Below are 20,666 nucleotides of genomic sequence, written 5' to 3'. Positions count from 1 at the left end.
AGCCCATGAGCCACAACTACTGAGCCCGCATGCCACAACTACTGAAGCCCATGCGCCTAGACCCCATGCTCCACAACAAGAGAAGCCACCGCAATGAGAAGCCTGCATACCACAATGAAGAGCAGCCCCCCGCTCGCCGTGACTAGAGAAAAGCCCACATGCAGCAACGAAGACCCAATGCAGCCGAAAATAAATAAATTTATTAAAAAAAGAAACAAACAAAAAAACACATTTATCCCAGGCATCAAGGGCAAAACACCTTCCTTAAAAAAAAAAAAAAGAAAGAAAGAAAGAAAGGAAAAAGAGTCAGTCTTGCATGGCTCCCCTACTCACTAGCTACGTACCTTGGGCAAGTAACGTACCCTCTCTATGCCTTCATGTCCTCATGAGCACACAACTTAACTGAAAAGTGTTGTGATGAGGATTAAATGAGATAATATACCCAACACTCAGCCCTCTGTCGGTGCTCAGCATCGTAGTGCTGCCTTTACTGTTTCAATGATCAGATCAAAACAACCACACTGTGCTATAACTTTGTCATTCTCTGTGTAGGTAGTAAGTTCCTGATTAATCAGTAGACTACTTAGTAAATTGGACTCAGCATTAAAGATTGACTGGATTAAAAGTAAAATTAAAAGCTCAAACCAGTTTAAACTGAATACTGCAGTCAGTCATTAGGCACTGGAGTTAATGTAAGTACCATTTTTTCTTTGCTAAAGTTAGCACTAACTTCCTTAGAGGGCATGTAATTCAGGTAGTCACGGCACCACCCTATCAAAAAAGCTTAGCAACCATGCATAATGAGTCACTTTTGCTCCACTTCTTATATTAATGCTAAGCTTAAGTGTGTCATAGCCTCAAGATTCAGCACCAGCTTCTCTTAAAAAAGAAACAGTCTCATAACATATTGCCATGTGAAAGGGAAAAAAAGAAAAAGACTGAATGCAAGACACAGGCATACCTCATTTTATTGTGTTTTGCTTTACTAAGCTTCACTGATGTTGTATTTCTTGCAAATTGAAGGTTTGTGGCAACCCGGCATTGTCAGGTGATGGTTAACAGTTTTTAGCAATAACTTTTTAAAAAAATGTATTTTATTGAAGTATAGTTTATTTACAATATTGTGTAACAATGAAGTATTTTTAAATTAAGATATATACATTGTTTTTTTAGACAGAATGCTATTGCACACTTAACAGAGGACAGTATAAACATAACTTTTATATGCACTGGGAAATCAAAAATTCGTGTGACTCCCTTACTGCAATATTTTGCTTTATTGTGGTGCTCTGGAACCAAACCTGCAATATCTCTGAGATATGCCTGTATATGATCCCATCAAATCAAAACAAAAAGAGTGCATGAGTGTGAATGTGTGTGATACATGTACTCATACATGCAGAAATGTAGAAAAAAACAAAGATATATACCAAATATATATGTACACATATGTATATATCATATATTAACTATAATTCCTTCCCACTAGTGTGATAAAGAACATCTTTTTCCTTTGGGTTTTCTGTGTTTTTTGTTTTTTGTGTTTTTTTTTGCGGTACGCAGGCCTCTCACCACTGTGGCCTCTCCCAATGTGGAGCACAGGCTCCAAACGCACAGGCTCAGCGGCCACGGCTCACGGGCCCAGCCGCTCCGCGGCACATGGGATCCTCCCGGACCGGGGCACGAACCTGCGTCCCCCGCATCGGCAGGCACACTCCTAACCACTGCACCACCAGGGAAGCCCTTCTGTGGTTTTTTAAACATTGATTGTGCATTTTTTTTAAATAAGGAATAAAGGTTATGAAATTAAAAAACAAAACAAGACAAACAGTATTTTGGACCCTGAGAGTTCTTCCCCTTGTTTTGTTGTGGGGTTTTTGTTTTCGTTTTTGTGTTGTAATAAATAGAGATCATGGTGTCATTTTTTGAGCACTCATTTAAACAGAGAGGAGGACAAACCTATTAACAGAGAAACCAAACAAGCTTTGCATTATTAAAAAATTATCAAAAAAACAGAATATAACAAGTGTTGGCAAGGATGTGGAGAAACTAGAATCCTTGTACACTATTGGTGGGAATGTAAAATGGTACAGCCACTGTGGAAAATAGTATGGCAGTTCCTCAAAATATCAAAACTAGAATTACCATATGATCCAGCAATTTCACTTCTGGGTACATACCCCAAAGAAGTGAAAGCAGGGTCTTGAAAACCTGTTTATACACCCACATTCATAGCAGCATTACTCAGAACAGCAAAAATGTGGAAACAACCCAGTGTCCACCAACAGATGAATGGATAAGCAAAACGTAGTAAGTATAGACATACAATGGAATATTATTCAGCCTTTTAAAAGGAACAAAATTCTGCAATATGCTACAACAGGTAAGAACCTGTGGACATTATTCCAAGTGAAACAAGACAGTCACAAAAAGACAAATACTGTGTGATTCCACTAATATGACATACTTAGAGTATTCAAAATTAAAAAAACAGAAAATAAAACAGTGGTTACCAGGAGCTAGGCAGAGTGGAAAATAGGGAGTTATTGTTTAATGGGTTTAGAGTTTCAGTTTTACAAGCTGGATGGTAGTGATGGTTGTACAACAATTTCAATGAATATTGAATATAATACCGCTGAACTGTACACTTAAAAATGGTTAAGATGGTAAATTCTGTTAAGTGTATTTTACCAAAATTAAAAAAACTATATACAAAGAAGTGTGTATGTGCCTATGACTTATGACCTATACAAGCTACAGCTGTACTTCTATATGGTATATACTGTGAAACACACAACAACCGAAACTTTTTAAATATGCAGAAATAAACACAAATGGAAGTTCTAGAAGTTTCTTTCTGCACCCTAGTGGTTTGCTTCGGGCGCCCCTCAGGAGGCCCAAATCCTGAGATCTGATGTGCACGGGAAGGTGATGCCTCCTTCTCAAGCCCAGACCCCACTGTGCACAGAGCAAAGAGTAGTGCCAGCAGTGGCCCACCCCTGATGCTAGTCTGCCTTCTCTTCCTCCGTCCCTTCTCTCGCATTCCAGGAGTATTTAACCCTGCTCCGAGGTCTCAAGAATATTTAATCCTAACAGACTCAGCTATAACGAATCCTGAGCAAGTAGCAAATCCCTGGCAAATTTAGAGAGAGACTGGAATGGAAACTGGACAGAAATGCTACTCTCCAGAGCCATGGAGAGCCTTGAAAAACCACATGGTGAACTGGCAAAACTTGAACTAGAATGAGGTTTACCAAACAAGTCTCTTGCTGCCTGGAGAATGAACAGATCCCAAAGTCTTAAAAACACTACTTGGGCAAAAACCTGTGACAATGAACTGAAAGAATAAAGTCAGATCTAAAATGAGGCTGGATGCCAGCCAGCTACTGCGGAGAGGCTTACCTTCAGTATCTCAGGTTCTTTGATATCCAGAGACCTTGGGTTCCAGTGTTGTAGATTTTTATGTAATCTGTGATATTTAGGAGCACTTGGTGGTGTAAAAAACCAAATCATGCAAACTGCAGTCATGAATCCAAGGCCAATGCCCAGAAAGAGTCCACTCACGTAATGGGGGAGAGGGAGGATGAGGTACGCATAGACACACATGACAAAGAAGCCCAGCGTCTTCACGGGCAATTCGGGGTGCCGCATGGCCGAGTCCACCTCGTGGTCACTGTCCAGAACTGTGCCATCGTCCGCCAGCACCTCTGGCTTGACAGGGACTTCTGAGAGCCTCTCAACTTTACTCTCTCCCTCCATTTCCAAATCAAAGTCCTCAGTGTACAGTTCGCAAAACTCTTCATCCTCTTTGCTCACCAAGGCAGACAGAGAGCATCTCTCAAGAACCAGAGAGCCGGTCTTCAGGCCTACCTCCTTCAGACTGCTCCCCTGAGAACTCTTCGGTTCTGCCTCTCTCGCAGGGTCCTCAGAGGACTGTGGGTGGTCACTCCTGGGGACGCCAGGGTCGCTCCCCAAGCCCTCCCCCTCGGAGTCACACTCCTCCTCCTTGATGCTGTAGTTGTTATTGCTTTCCAAGTGACCGTTCAGGCTGGACAGATTGGAGAGCTCTGAAGCACTTGAAGATAAGGCTTTGGGCCTATGGCTGCCACTTTCTTCCCCTATAATTTTACTAAAAAGCTGAAAAGGGTCATATATGACTTCGGAAAGGCGTCGCTTAGTGTCTTCGATTTTCGCCTCCATTTCGGGCACTTTAAAAAAGGAGCGTGTATCGGAAGGCGACGTCAGAGGGGAAGAGGGTGCAGTTTTGGAATCTCCACCTGTGTTTCGTGGCTGCGTGAACTGCTTGAACAGGTGTAAATTCAGCTTGGAGTCGGGTGGCTTGTACGACACGTTATCTGACTCCTGCCTGGAGGTGTCGGTGGACAGAGACTTGACTAACGTCTTCATCAAGTGCCGGTGCCGTGGGGGGTGGGAGGATTCTTTTGGCTCCACCTCAGTCGACAGGGACTTCACGAGGCTCATGAAGGGCTTTGAGCTGGAAAGGGTGGAGGACGAGGCACTGGATGGGAGGATGGGAGACCTGGAAGGTGAGGACAGTGGGGAGGAAGAACTGGTTTTCTGCTCAGAAAGGGACGACACGCTGGGAGAGCTAGCTAAGGGCCCCAACGAAGACGAGCCCGGGGACAGAGCCAATGGCACCGTACTTAATACTTGTGCTGCTGCAGAAGGGGGCTCCAGCAGCTTTGCAGTGTTCTCGGAGACGGGCAAGATGGCAGGGGACACGGACAGTCTGTCTGCCAGGATGAGATGGGCGCCAGGGCCAGCGGGGTCATGGCCACCCCGGGGTTCAAGATAGAGGTCTTCCTTGGCTTCGAGCCCCGTTACAATGCTTTGGTCATCCAGCCCCTCCTCCAGGTACTCCCTGAACTCCTCCTCCTCTTCCTCCTCCTCCTCCCCGGATGCCGAGAAGTGGATGGCGATAGTGTCTCGGGACACGGACCTCTGCACGTGCACTCTGGGGGCTGACGGTTTTGGCATGTCAATGGTTTTTTCGGCATGGCGACCATTCAGACTTGTCATCGCCGGCTTCACAAGGGCTCAGGCTCTGTGAAAACAGCGAGAAAACCAGAAGTCAGAAAGCAGTTTCTCAACAGGACACGCTGTCGTGTGTGGACAGGAATGCAGATGAAGCTCACTTCTAAATGGTGATTATGCTTTTACTTGGCAGATGGCCACTGTTTTTACTTGAGCAGGTTTAATGGTTTAATTTTCATCAGATAAATTACAGTTAGGCATTCTCTTTTATGAGCAAACTACAAACCAGTGTTATAAACCCCATACAATCTGTTTTCCTTCACAACATCTAACTCATCGTTTCCTCCCTCTTAACTGGCTCATTTCTATCAGTAATTCTATATTGCAAGGCTTGAAAGACCTGCACAACAGTTGCTACCAGTATTACTTCAGAAGTCCAACAGGATAAAATGCAGCATCCTGGCGATTTTGAGGATCTTGGAATAAAAATTTCACCAGTGGTTTTCCAGCTATAAAAAGCTAATCCTGGAGGGTTACTGCTTTCATTGCAATTTTCACAGCAATCCTAACAATTCTTTTGCGTCTCCCACCAACACTCATATATCTTGCCACTGCATATAAGGAGCAAAGTATCCAAGGGTGGTAAGGGAAATCTGTAAACTAACTGCTGTGATCTGTTGGCTTCTTTATTCCCCAAATGGTAGGTACCCTAAGGCCAGAGTATTTAGGCAGCCATGAAGACATGGCCATTTTCTGAGGTTTCAAGATAAGGCAAACTTGTATTTTAAACTGAATCCAAGAATCAAAGGGCAGGAAAATGAAGTCTCAATGCTGCAACCCACCACCAACTGAGAACTCTGCTAAGAGCTAGGGTGAGAGATATGGAGGCTATGCTTTCTGCCCTTCAGGAGCTTAGTTGCTGGAGAGAAAACAGACACCTGAAAAGCTGGGCAGAAAAACAAAAGAAGCCAAGCACACCCTGTGACACCCAGTGCATTACATCTCCCCCTATTCACTTACAGCCCATTTATTGGGAACAAGGCATCATGACAGGTCCTACAAGAGGGAAATGAACACAATCTGGAAAGAAACCCCATCGAAGGAGCTAAAATGCACTTGAGGAGTGACCTTCAGGCATTCTGAGGAGGGTGAGAACAGCGTGGACAGTAGGACACCCGCTCGCTCTTTTAAACTGAGGGGTAGGTTGTGGCTAAATGGGTGTGATTAGAAAGAAGGGACAAAGGCATGAAGATGAGCACAGGCATGGTGTGTCCTGACACGTGGGTCTATTCTCCATGTCCAGGATGGAGGGTGGGTGCTGGGGAGCCGGGGGAGACCACCAGTACGAGAGAGGCATCATGCAAGAGAGGAAAGAGCAGCCTTGGGACCAGGAAATAGGGCTTCTGATACTTGCTCCTTTTCCAGCTGATTCTGTGGGACCTTGAACAAGCCAAGACCTCTACGGGTCTCAGAATCTTCATCTGTTAAATGAGGCACCAAGAGTCCTTTCCAAATCTAAAACCCTACATTTATGTTTACAGGTGATAGTACACAACACAATCTGATATACTCACACAAGTAATCTGCCATAGACAATCAACATTATGTTGCTTGCTTGTTTCTTTTTTTTCTTTTCTTTTTAAAAATATTTATTTATTTATTTGGCTATGCCGGGTCTTAGTTGCAGCATGCAGGATCTTCGTAGCAGCACGCGGGATCTTTAGTTGCAGCATGGGGGACCTAGTTCCCTGACCAGGGCTCAAACCCAGGCCCCCCGCATTGGGAGTGCAGAGTCTTAGCCACTGGACCACCAGGGAAGTCCCTTGCTTGTTTCTTTAATTTGAAAAACTCCTATAGTTAAGTCTTCCACCAAATATTCATGTTCAAAATGCTAGCAACTGATACCACCAACAAGAGAAAAGGTAAACCTGTGTGTGTGTTGAGGGGATGTGGGGGACGGGACCTGGGGCGGGTGGGCAAGGAAAACTATTTCCTAGAAACAGAAAATAACCCAGCGATGACAAGAATTACAGTTCAAGGGCCCAGTCCCAACAAGGACACATCTGAAACAACACATTTTCAGTATCAACACTTGAGAGAAATTACTTTCATAAAAATTTTTCAACAGAGTTTTGCCCAAGCTCATTCATGACCCTCAGGCTCTCCTATCCCCATTGGATCCAAGAAAAGGAAATGATCTCTATCAATCAGACAAAGCAATTTAAATCCAGGAGCTGGTGGCAAGCTAGAAAGACACAGCCTCGGGTCCAGGACAATCCTTCCCTGTTACCTCAAAGCCAACAGGTTTGTTGGCTTAGTGAGAAGAAAAATACCAAGCACAACACACATTTTTCATTTAACTGTCACCTACTTTTATAAGGGTAATTTTAAAAGAAAATTACAGAGGTAATTTTAAAAGTTTGGTACTTGATAACTCTCAATAGGCTGAAAAATCAGCTTTATTTAAATTGCTTTAATAACATAAAGGATGATCTGAAAGGCTCTGCTGCTCTGAGGCTGCTTCACTGGTAGTAAAAGTGACTGTGGGCACAGGTGCCCAAACAGAGAGCATGACCAGGGGGCTGAACAGTGTGAGTCGGTCCTCTGAGGAGCAAGGCAAGAGTGGAGAGGCTCTTTTATAGTAGAGGGTGGGACGGCCTGGGAATCCACAGGCAAAGTCAGGCCCAGTCCAGGGCCACAGGGCCAAACAGCAGTGTGTCCAGGAGCCTGTGGTCTCAGCAGCCTGGGTCCTGGAGAACAGTGCGCTGGCACCTGCCCAGGAAGGGCCATCAGGGGCCGATCTGCCCAAACCTCCAACACATAGTCGGGCCCCCTGACTTGCCGGTTAAAGGGACCTTTGCTGATCTCTGACTAGACTGTCTTAAGGTCTTGTTGGGCTGCACCCTGCAGGCCTACAGCCCTGTGCTCGCCCCGCTTCAAGACAGAAGAAAGACCCTGGAGGCAGCTACGGAGACATCAACGGTTTAATGGATGGGGAAGCTTATATATCTGAAGCAAGGTTCTGAAGCAACACCCCACCTGGGTGGTGGACGGTGGACAGGACATGGCAGCAGTCTTCACTCGCAGGGGGAACAGGAGAGGCCAGTTACAGGGGGAACTTACTTCAGGTTTGCTCATTGGTTACCAGGGAAACTAGCAGTGGGGCGTACCCCTCACCGCCCTTTTCATAAGAACAATCACTAACGGGGGCCTGGGGCAAGCATGCAGGAGGGTCAGTCATGTGAGGAGAGTGTGGGTGAAGCATGTGCAGGTCGGGCTGGGGATGTACACAGAGCAAGAGAACAGCCATCTTGAGTGGCCTGACCGCAGAGGTCTGTGTCAGCCAATTGAGCCTGAGCTGGGCCCCATAGAGAGCTAGGTGCCAGGCAGCCAGCCAGAGTAGGCAGTCTGGCTCACCATGGCTAATGTCTTTCTCCAGGGCTCAGGCAGTGGCTTCAGAGGTTTAGAATAACCTCCCTCAAATCCATGCTGACCGAAGTCTAGCTCCACTTCACTAGTTTTGTACTAAAACATGCCACGTGAGGTTAGAGCAGCACTACTCCTTTTTAAATGTAAGAAAATCTTAGGGCCCTGTTTGCTTATCTGCAAATAAGGGGGTTAGACCAGATAAACAAAGACTGCTTCTAGGACCCAAACTGCTGGATAACTGTGTGTCCTGGAACTCGAGTCCCTGGTTTGAGTTCTAGACAAACCATCAAGTGGCCACTCCTTCCTCCTCCTGGGGAGTCCTCCAAGCCTCCTCCTCTCCATCCTTCAATGGCTGGTGACTGGGGCCAGTAAAACCGACCCTCCCACAGTCACAGCACTGCAGGACAGCCAAGGTCAAGAGGAAAAGCACCTGACTGTTGTCCAGGAACTTTACGTGGTGGGTCCAAGGACACAGCACTGAATGAGGAGGGGACGGGGAGACTGTTAGACACGGGCTTTTGACACTCATGTCCTGATGCCTTTGTCACCACAGCAATCTGCCTCCTCAAGCATGTCATGGACACTCATTATGACTGCTTGTCCTGGCCTTGGTACCTGCCCTCCATGCTCTGGCATGAACAGCTCTACCAGGAACTAAGAGCTCAGTTCTCAACAGCTAGCAAGTGATTAGCAGGATTGGGAAATAAGAATTCGGTATCCATCTGTCAACCTAGCATCATAAAAAGTAGCCTCCTGCCCTCTACTATCTCAATTCAATTATAATCAGGCTCAAAAAAAAAAGGGGGGACAACCTTATCTCAAGCCCTCAGGAATTGAAATGTCAAAAAAGGTCATTTCTCACCCAACAGGTCTCCTTCTTCCAAAGCCACCAGCACAACACCGTGGGTTTTAACGCTGATTTTGAGTCTTGTGACGGGAGGGCCTATAGCTCACATTGTCATATAGGATGATTTTATCCCAGAGATATGTTTAAACAAAAGTCTGATTTGGTCATGAGCAAAGTGGTGCTAAAGATTAACCCCATCCAGCCCCAGAATGGATGGGGGTGGCAGAGGCAATGTTGACAAACTGAAGCTAGAGGTCTGGTGTCTGGGAAAACAGGCTCCATCATCAGTCCACCACTCTGCTGAAAACAACTAACAATGAAATCCATATTTTTTAAAAAATCTGAAAAGCACTGAAGCTTCAACAACTGAGTAAGGAACCACCAGGCCAAAAGGAAGAACCCCAGAGGGATGAGCCCTACAGAAGCCACTCTTGCCCTCAAAACATTGGATGAGTCTGGCAAATTGGAATCTTCATTTATTGATCTCCTGAGCAGAAATCAAAGTTCAGGGCTGGCTGAGGTGGAGTCATAACTGGAGACTGTTCCACAATGAGCTGGAATGCCAAAGGGCTACGTCTATCTACCTGGTAGTAGATGAACCAGAAGCAAAAAAGCCCTCACTTAGATCTGAGAGCTTCGAGGACATTAGCTAAGTGAAGTAAGCCAGTCACACAAAAGAATGAATACTGTACGATTCCACTTACGTGAGCTAGCTAAAGTAGTCAAATTCAAATAAACAGAAAGTAGGATGGCAGTTACCAGGGGCTGGGGGTAGTAGGAAATAGGGAGTTATTTTTTAATGGAGATAGAGTTTTGTATGATGAAAAACGTCTGTAGATCGGTTGCAGAACAATGTGAATATACTTAACACTACTGAGTTGCACACTTAAAAACAGGATGGTAAATTTTATGTTATGTATACTTTACCTTAATTAAAAATAAAATTTTTTAAAAATTTCACCATTCAAAACTTTAGAATGAAATAATGTAATATTTTGAACTACTTATCATGCTGACGAAAACAATTCTATTCAAAAAGCTCACACTGTTCTTTAGTGTTTATAGAACCATGTGGTTATGTTCTAAGACAATACTGTAAATGCAAATGTATTCATTTACGCTCCCATACTTTTGGGGTGTGGGGGGAAGCTATTTAGAGCCAAACGCTCTCCAAACCTTGGCCTTAGTCAGGTATGTTTCAAGGAAGCAGCATATCTCAAACAGTTCTGGAGATGGGTCCTTTTTTTTTTTTTTTTTTTTTTTTGTGGTACGCAGGCCTCTCACTGTTGTGGCCTCTCCCATTGCGGAGCACAGGCTCCGTACGCACAGGCTCAGCGGCTATGGCTCACGGGCCCAGCCGCTCCGTGGCATGTGGGATCTTCCCGGACCGGGGCACGAACCCGTGTCCCTTGCATCGGCAGGCGGACTCTCAACCACTGCGTCACCAGGGAAGCCCTGGAGATGGGTCTTGATGGAAGTCTTCACTATAACTCTCCATTAAAGTTACTATGCCTTGTAAAGATGTTCATAGCTCTCATTAAGATGAGAAAGCCTCTAATAAGGAAGAGGAAATCAAAAAATAGCTAGAAACAAATGACAACGAAAACACAACAACCCAAAACCTATGGGATGCAGCAAAAGCAGCTCTAAGGGGGAAGTTTATAGCAATTCAATCTCACCTCAAGAAACAAGAAAAATCTCAAATAAACAATCTAACCTTACACCTAAAGCAACCAGAGAAAGAAGAACAAGAAAACCCAAAGTCAGAAGTGAAAAAAATCATAAAGATCAGAGCAGAAATAAATGAAATAGAAACGAAGAAAACAGTAGCAAAGATCGATAAAATTAAAAGTTGGTTCTTTGAGAAGATAAACAAAATTGATAAACCTTTAGCCAGACTCATCAAGAAATAAAGGGAGAGGATGCAAATCAATAAAATTAGAAATGAAAAAGGAGAAATCACAATTGACACCACAGAAATACAAAGGATTATAAGAGACTACTACAAACAACTATATACCGATAAAATGGACAACCATGAAGAAATGGACAAATTTTTGGAAAGGTACAATTTTCCAAGATTGACCAGGAAGAATTAGAAAATATAAATAGATCTATCACAAGTAATGAAGTTGAAACCGTAATTAAAAATCTTCCAACAAACAGAAGTCCAGGACCAGGTGGCTTCACAGGCAAATTCTATCAAACATTTAGAGAAGAGCTAACACTGATCCTCCTCAAATTCTTCCAAAAAATTGCAAGGGAGAAACACTCCCAAATTCATTCTATGAAGCCACCATCACCCTGATACCAAAACCAGAAAAAGATATCACAAAAAAAGAATATTATAGACCAGTATCACTGATCAATATAGATGCAAAAATCCTGAACAAAATACTAGCAAACAGAATCCAACAGCACATTAAAAGGATCATACACCATGATCTGCAAAAATCCTCAACAAAATACTACAAACAGAATCCAACAACACATTAAAAAGATCATACACGATGATCAAGTGGGATTTATCCCAGGAATGCAAGGATTCTTCAATATATACAAATCAATCAACGTGATACGCCATATTAACAAATTAAGGAATGAAAACCATATGATCATCTCAGTAGATGCAGAAAAAGCTTTTGACAAAACCCAGCACCCATTTATGATAAAAACTCTCCAGTAAATGGGCACAGAGTGAACCTACCTCAACATAATAAAGGCCATATATGACAAACCCACAGCAAACATCATTCTCAATGGTGAAAAACTGAAAGCACTTCCACTAAGATCAGGAAGTAAAACTATCACTGTTTGCAGAAAATCCTAAAGATGCCACCAGAAAACTACTAGAACTAATCAATGAATTTGGTAAGGTTGCAGGATACAAAATTAATGCACAGAAATCTCTGGCATTCCTATACACTAACAACGAAAAATCAGAAAGAGAAGTTAAGGAAACAATCAGATTTACCGTCACAACAAAAATAATAAAATATCTAGGAATAAACCTACCTAAGGAGGCAAAAGGCTTGTACTCAGAAAACTATAAAACACCGATGAAAGAAATCAAAGATGACATAAACAGATGGAGAAATATACCATGTTCTTGGATTGGAAGAATCAATATAGACAGCCTCTTCAATAAGTTGCCTGCTGGGAAAACTGGACAGCTACATGTAAAAGAATGAAATTAGAACACTACCTAACACCATACACAAAAATAAACTACAAATGGATTAAAGACCTAAATGTAAGACTGGACACTATAAAACTCTTAGAGGAAAACATAGGAAAAACACTCTTTGACATAAACCACAGCAAGATCTTTTTTGACCCACCTCTTAAGAGTAATGAAAATAAAAACAAAAATAAACAACTGGGACCTAATTAAACTTAAAAGCTTTTGCAAAGCAAAGGAAACCATAAAGATGAAAAGACAACCCTCAGAATGGGAGAAAATATTTGTAAACGAAGCAACAAAGGATTAATCTCCAAAATATACGAACAGCTCATGGAGCTCAACATCAAAAAAACAAACAACCCAATTAAAAAATAGGCAGAAGAAAGACCTAAACAGACATTTCACCAACGAAGACATACAGATGGCCAAGAGGCACATGAAAAGATGCTCAACATCACTAACTATTAGAGAAATGCAAATCAAAACTACAGTGACGTATCACCTCACACCAGTCAGAATGGCCATCATCAATAATAAAAAATGCTGGAGAGGGTGTAGAGAAAAGGGAACCCTCTTGCACTGTTGGTGGGAATGTAAACTGATACAGCCACTATGGAGAACAGTATGGAGGTTCCTTAAAGAACTAAAAATAGAGCTACCATACAACCCAGCAATCCCACTACTGGGCATATATCCTGAGAAAACCATAATTCAAAAAGAGTCATGTACCACAATGTTCATTGCAGCACTATTTACAACAGCCAGGACATGGACTAAGTATCCATTGACAGATGAATGGATAAAGAAGATGTGGCACATATATACAATGGAATATTACTCAGCCATAAAAAGAAACGAAACTGAGTTATTTGTAGTGAGGTGGATGGACCTAGAGTCTCTTATACAGAGTGAAGTAAGTCAAAGAGAAAAACAAATATTGTATATTAATGCATATGTGTGTAATCTAGAAAAATGGTACAGAAGAACCTATTTGCAGGGCAGGAATAGAGACAAAGACGTAGAGAACGGACATGTGGACACAGGAGGGGAAGGTGGGACGAACTGGGAGATTAGGTTTGAGATAAAGACACTACCATGTGTAAAATAGATGGCTAGTGGGAACCTGCTGTATAGCACAGGGAGCTCAGCTCGGTGCTCTGTCGTGACCTAGATGGGTGGGATGGGCAGGGGGGGGTCCAAGAGGGAGGGGATATATGTATACTATAGCTGATTCACTTCATCGTACAGCAGAAACTAACACAACATTGTAAAGCAATTATACTCCAATTTAAAGAAAAAATTTTTAAGTAAGAAAATAAATAAACAAAACTCAATCACAGAATATTCCAGTGGAAAGGGAAGCTCAGATAGCACCTAGTCCTAAGTGAATAAATCAAATAATTTGAAAGTGGAAAAAAAAAAAAGAGAGAGAAAGCGTCTAATAAGGGTTTCTCTCCCCAGCATTGATGCAGGATTCTGTTCTCTCCAGTCTAAAAATAAGGAACAAATCAATGGCTCCCATCTAATCTGAACTCATAAAAAACAAAAGGCCTCAACAGGAAGCCAGTAGCCAACTTCCCTCCCTATCATGAACTCCACGAACCTATCAACCTCAGTGGAGTCAGGGTTAGAATACCAAACATCCATGAAATTTATTTTAATTCTAATCACTCAAAAAGGTTATCATCATTAATTAGTCCATGAAAAACCAATCAACAATAAATCAGACTGTACAATGAAAAATGAAGAGCTATCCATACTCGTGCTTCTCTTCATAATCGAATGAATATTTTGCCTTTTACTAAAGCTTCATGTGGGGAGGGAAAAAAAAAAGAGCTATTTCAAGACTCATTGTTGGCATTTATTAGCTCAGATAAAATAGCCTCTCTGAATCTGATAGGTTTGTTTTTTGTGAGTTTTTTTGGACTAATTTTCTAATAATAACTGCCCTCCCTACCTCTAGCTGTATTTGAAACAATTCAATCTCGGGGTCCTACAGAGACATAAAAAGAGAAAAGAGTTCCTTTCAGCCCACTCATTTATCAGCAACTCCTCCTCTTGGTCCTTCCACATTAGAACAAATAGTAATGTGGCCATTATCATTATTATTATCAACATTATTATTATTAATTTCTAACTCATATACTAGATTAGAGGAAGTGCTGAAGGAAGGAAAAAGAGGAGGGAAGCAAGCAACTTTGACTGAAAATTAAACGTGTCTCCAGATGTAGAAAGCACAGTAATACTGCATCTTAAGAGGCAAGCCTGGTTTGGAAGGAACATGCCTCATTTCTCAGGAGCATCCTTACTCCTTCAAAATAAGTTAAAATTCTTCATCTTTGTAAAATTTGGCCCGTTAGATATTTGCTGTCTCTGAACAAGCTTGCACTTGGACATATGATGTATGGGCACCATCTACTAGCATGGACTGTGTCGGTCAATAGTCTTAATTCAAAAACATCTCCTGGCAGCGGAAAAGAGTCAAGCTGCATTGTATTGCAGAGGATGTCTTAACATCTCTTATCTGTGCAGTTTTTAATAGCATTTGATTTTATGAAAAGTAGAGAAGGGCCTCAAGGCTCATTTTTTTCCACCTTGATGCTGCAGAGGAAACGATGAATCTGGTCGGAAACAACCATAGTAGGAAGTTCTGATTTAGCCTAAAAATCTCAAGTACATCTTAATAGTCATCCCTTGATTCATTTAAAGTCAATGAAGCATATGAGAACTGCCAGCAGCCATTCTAATCTGTTAATACTCCACCTCACAAACAAAAATCAATATTGACATTGTAGATAATGAGCTAGTGCTAGGCTTAGTTTCATTTAAAAAGAGAAAAGAAAAAGAAAAGAAAGTACTCTACTACCAGCACAGGCAAGCCTCCCAAGGCACTTAGATCTTGACTGGTAGAAACTCGGAACTCCTTTCCCATTAGTTATTAGGTTCCCAGACCCCCACTCAAAGTCTCTTCCAGCCCAGCAAAACAACACAAGGTTTATACTACTAGTACACAACAGCTTCACCCTCTGCAGCCACTGCATGGACTTTTACCTGCCGTGAGGAAGGCCCACCTGGGAAGAGGGCCACATCCCTGAAGGAAAAAGGTGTTCAAAGGCATCAACATGATTAGAATTTTGCTTTATAGATTGCTATAATAATCGATGGTTCCAGTAATGAAATCCAAATACAGTTCACAGTAACTCATTCAAAACCAGGTCATACCTTCAGCACAACCACACGAGGCCTATGGAGGTTTATAAAAGATAACGCCGATGCCATCCACAAGGGACCAGGGTGGGGGGGGTCTCAAGGAGACAACAGATGGATGTCGTATGATGACATCTATATGAAAGTTCAAAACAAAACAAAACAACCCTAAAGTAATGAAAACTCAGGATAGGTATGCCCAAATCAGATGATGCTAATAGAGTAAAGAAGTCTGGGAAATGTTTTTTTAAGCAGAAAAGTCATGTATGTGACTTACGAGGAAGAAACGTGAACAAAATAATATGGTGGACATGAAATATCAGTGCGAGGAAAGGCACCGAGATGGAAACAAGTCAATCAAGACAGAACAAGAGTCGCTAAAGATTAGGTTAGCTACAGCTGAAGGGCTGTACTGGGGGGGCACAGGAGGAAGATTAATATTGGAGTTTAGAGGCAGGGAATCAATTGTTCAAAGCCTCTGAAGGCTAAGTGTCTGGATTTGTATTTAAATCTTAGGAAACAGAACCACTGTAGGTTCTTGAGAAGTTTGAAACCTGGGTGTAAACAGTTTTGTTCAGGTGAGTGAGTACCTGGGAGACTGTCGTGCTGAAAATCCAGAAGGAGGATGAGCAGAGGGTAGTGGCTGGGGTCACAAAATAGCACATTTCAAAAGCTCGTGGGGTCAAACGTTAACACAAGGGGTGAATCTGAGAAAGAGTAAATGGTGTTCCTTATTCAGTTTTCATTTTTTGCAACCATTGATTGATTGATTGATTGCCATGCTGCTCGGCTTATGGGATTTTACTTCCCTAACCAGGCATTGAACTGAGGCCCTTGCTAGTGAAAGCGTGGAGTCCTAACCACTGGACTGCCAGAGAATTCCCACAACCATTTTAAAGTTTGAGATTATTTCCAAATTAAAAACAACATCAACAACAAAGCAGTTTCCTAACCACTGTTTGGCTTTGGGTCTGTTGTCATATATTTGCCCCCTCCCACCGGCCCTTCCAGTCAGAGTTGTCAAACTCAGTTGCGGGAGGAAGCCAAAGTTTTACTACTCCTTGAATTTTTTAAACTTTATTTTGAAATAATTATAGACTCTCAGGAAGTTGCATATGAGAGGTCCTGTGTACATTTCACCAATCACTCCTTACATTTTAAAGTCAAACTTCCTTTTCTTTTTTTTTTTTAATGTTTTTTTGGCCATGCCGTGAGGCATTCAGGATGTTAGCTCCCCGACTAGGCATCGAACCCGAGCCCCCTGCAGTGGAAGTGCGGAGTCTTAACCACTGGACTGCCAGGAAAGTCCCTTAAAGTCAAACTTTAAAGTCAAATTCCAAATGGTTAGGAAGTCAAGTTTTAACCACAGACCACCAATTCATCCCTGTAAGAAAAACGTATTCCAATAGGCAGAGTGAAACTTCCACTTATAAGGACTTTCTAATAGTCCTGCTTAAGGTCTTCAATGGTCAACTTTAGGAAGACATCTTCCATAGATATTTCTCAAGTACATGAACAGGTAATTCACCCAAAAGTTCAAATGGCCAATAACAAACGAAAGAGCTCAACTGACTAAATACAACAAAGAATTATGAAACAAATCAATGAGACAATATTGGTCATCAAATTCCATCATTAAAATATAACGTGATGCTGTCAACCCTCTATTGCAGACAAACCCTCTATTATGTTGGCAAATAATTAGCAAAAACTTTTCTGAAACCAATTCTGCAGTAACTATTAAGTACCTCAATAATGTTCATACCTATACACACACCAGGCAAAAAGGACTGGGGGGCATTAATGCTAGTTTTCTTCACATAACAGGCTTATTATCAGTCATTTTTATTTTCTACTTTTTAGGTATTTCCAAATTCTACTAATTAGGTATTTCCAAATACTTCTGTAATCTGGGGGAAATAATTACATGTAAGTGTATGTCAATTTTAAAAATAAAATAATTATCTTCAGAATATCAAATTGTACCCACACCTTACCCATGAGAAAACTAAGACACAGAAAGATTCATTTTTATAAAATGAGTCACACCGTATGTATGTTGTAATCTGTTTTTATACTCAAGATAACACAGTGAAGTAAGCCAGCATCTGGGTATCAGCAAGGCCTTTGGCTTCAGTTCTACCAACTTGGTGGGAGTCTGACCCTCAGGCAAATTATTTACCCCAACCAAGCCTCCCTTTCTCCATCTGTAAAATGCGAATGGCAAAAGACAGTTCAGAAGATTAAATAAAACAATTTAGGTAAAGCACTGAGCATGGTCCCTGGTACAGAGCAAGCATTTACTAAATGTTAACTGTACTTGTAAGTACTTCCTCAAGTCAGTAAAGATTCTTTCACACGACTTTAAGTAGCTTTATAAAATGAATATTCTATAATGTAACCATTTCAACACAGGATACTAGGAATTTTTTTGCTATCACAAACAATGCTGTAATACATTATGATGCTATACATAACCTTTGACTGCCTCTCTTATTATTTCCTTAGTAATTATTTTTAGAAGTGGAACTACAGGGTTGAATAAGCATATATAAATTTTCACTTCAATTAAAAAAAAACACACAATTTCAAGCTCATTGTAAAAAACTTCAAAAACAGATGTATGGGACTTCCCTGGTGGCGCAGTGGTTGAGAGTCTGCCTGCCGATGCAGGGGACACGGGTTCGTGCTCCAGTCTGGGAAGATCCCACATGTTGCAGAGCGGCTGGGCCCGTGAGCCATGGCCGCTGAGCCTGCGCGTCCGGAGCCTGTGCTCCGCAACGGGCGGGAGAGGCTGCAACAATGAGAGGCCCGCGTACCGCAAAACAAACAAACAAACAAAAAAATACAGATGTATGGAGAGGAAAAGTGAAAATTTCTCCTGCTCTGCCCAAAATCAACTGTTTAGGATGTATACTCTGTCCTTCTGTATGCATTTTTAAATACACACAAACACGCAAAGCTGTTTTTGTTTTTAGTCTTCAAATGTAATCATACTATGCATATTGCTTTGCTGTTTGTTTTTCACTTATTATTTACTGGGCCCCTTCCTATGCCAATACATACAAATCTACAGGCATACACACTTTTTCTACCTAGTACAGATATACCATCATCCACTTAATCATTCTTTTATTGATAGAAATTTGAGTTTTTTCCAGCTTTCACACTAGAAAAAAATGCTGCCTTGAAAAGCTTTCTATATAGATCTTGTGTACAGAGCAAGTCTTTTATAAAGTGCCCACCTTGAACCCTTGTCAAGAATGAACATTATTTTTAATTATTGTCCATCTGATGGGTGGGGAAAAGGCATCTTAATGCTTTGATATCATTTCATGTTTTTTCCCCCATCTGTTTCTCTTCTATTAACTGGCCATTCATGTTTCTTGCCCAAGGGTTTTTCTTATTCACTTTATATATCATGGATAATGAACACTTTGTCTACTGTATGTGCTGAAAATATTTTTCCCCATCTCTGACTTTTTACCATTACAGTTTTTTTTTTTAAACATACAAAGTTTTATATTTTTAGGTGTTGAATCTCTCAATCTTTTTCTTTATAGTTGCTGGGTTTTTACTTCCTGAGGAAGCCTTCTTCATTCTATCAGCGTAAAAGCATTACTCTCTGAAATCATTTTAGAAAACACTGACAATAACATATGTAACACACATAATGTTCTCTGTTCCCTATACAAGAATCAAACTTTTAACTTTGGCAAAACTGACTTGATATGGACAATCATATTTTCTAGCTATAATAAATAGTAAAGTATTTGAACTTTTCCCCCTCCAAATCATACTAGTGAACTAGAAAACCTAGTTTACATATCTGAATCCACTCATATCTATTAACCATTCAGCTTCTCCATGTGCAAAAAGTATTTTGGATTAATTCTTCATAAATTGAAAAAAGTCTCTGAGAACTTAAAGAAAAAAATAGCCTTTCTTTTTCAATGAGAAACAATACTTTTCATACATGCATCACTAGACTTAACCTTGATACAGGGCAGTAAAATCTGATTAAATGTATACTTAATGTCAGAATTTTATTTACAGGTAAGGAATCGGAGGCCCAAAGAAGCCAATTTTTAAAAAATCAAGTTGGAGAAGTCTATGTGTGTAAGTGTGGGTAGGGCAGAACAGTGGGAATGAGAGAAAGGAAGTGATAGGGAAGACGTGAGAGAAGGGGCATGAAGGAGGGCTTCCCAGAGGCGGTGTGTGTGCTGGCCCTTGGAGATTTGACAAGCTGACTGCAGAGATCCAGGGTGGAGAGTACATTCCAAGTGAAGGACAGAGCATGAGTAAAGGGAAGGAGGCAAGAAACCCAAGGCCACGTTCAACACCTGCAAGAAGGCCTAGAGATACCAGGTTCCTGGCAGAGGTCCCAGATGGCCATCTGTCCACACTGTGGTTCCCTCTGAAGAGAACCACTTGCCCACAGGTCCCATGGGTGAGGTTTCCCCCACCCACTCCACCACCCATGAGGACTGTGACAGGGAAGGACCTGGAGAGCAGCCCCGTGATATGACCCGGCCCCAAAGTCCCACCCAAGTGTGAGCTTTTGACACCTGTTCAGTTGGTAGTGGAATCAGTCACTGAAAACACAAACCAAGGGAAGCCATGAGGCAGCAGGGGCAGGAGCTCCAAGGAGGACCAAGACCTTCAGATGACAGTGATAGGGCTCACCCCCTTCACCTCTCCTAACCTTGGGTTCTTTCATTGTAAAGGGGGAGGGGGTCCTCCATTGTCTTCAAGGAATTTTCCAGAAAGCTCTAAATTCTTTAATTCTGTGAGTCCTACTTAGAGTCCTACTTTTCCATTCTGCACCAGAGATATTCTTGGCAAGTGCTCAAGTCAAGCAAAGGAAACAGAGTACACTTGAACTAATGTGCCTAAGGCAATTAAGTCAAAATATTTTTCTAATAATATTGTAACAGTTCATCCATTAACAAACACTTCTAGACCTTCTGGACTTGTCTTGCTTAGCCCACCTGTAGAAACATC

The 20,666-nt window shown here is 41.8% G+C and overlaps 1 protein-coding gene and 1 pseudogene across 3 annotated transcripts in view; one reads left to right on the top strand and one right to left on the bottom strand.

The window, feature by feature from the left end:
* TEX2 (testis expressed 2) overlaps window positions 1-5,065 on the bottom strand; it is a 60,751-nt gene extending 55,686 nt beyond the window's left edge. For all 3 annotated transcript variants that reach the window (XM_028499827.2, XM_028499828.2, XM_028499829.2), the window contains exon 1: window positions 3,403-5,065. In XM_028499827.2, coding sequence (XP_028355628.1) covers window positions 3,403-5,040 — 1,638 coding nt within the window. In that variant the 5' untranslated portion in view covers window positions 5,041-5,065. The remainder of the gene's footprint in view (window positions 1-3,402) is intronic.
* A 9,147-nt stretch (window positions 5,066-14,212) lies between these two features.
* LOC112066613 (uncharacterized) lies at window positions 14,213-14,334 on the top strand (annotated as a pseudogene).
* Window positions 14,335-20,666: the final 6,332 nt, after the last annotated feature.

The sequence above is a fragment of the Physeter macrocephalus genome, chromosome 14 (assembly GCF_002837175.3).
Source record: "Physeter macrocephalus isolate SW-GA chromosome 14, ASM283717v5, whole genome shotgun sequence".
Taxonomy (NCBI): Eukaryota; Metazoa; Chordata; class Mammalia; order Artiodactyla; family Physeteridae; genus Physeter; species Physeter macrocephalus.
The sequence above is the reverse complement of the archived record's forward strand: the minus strand, read 5'-3'. Positions and strand labels throughout refer to the sequence as shown.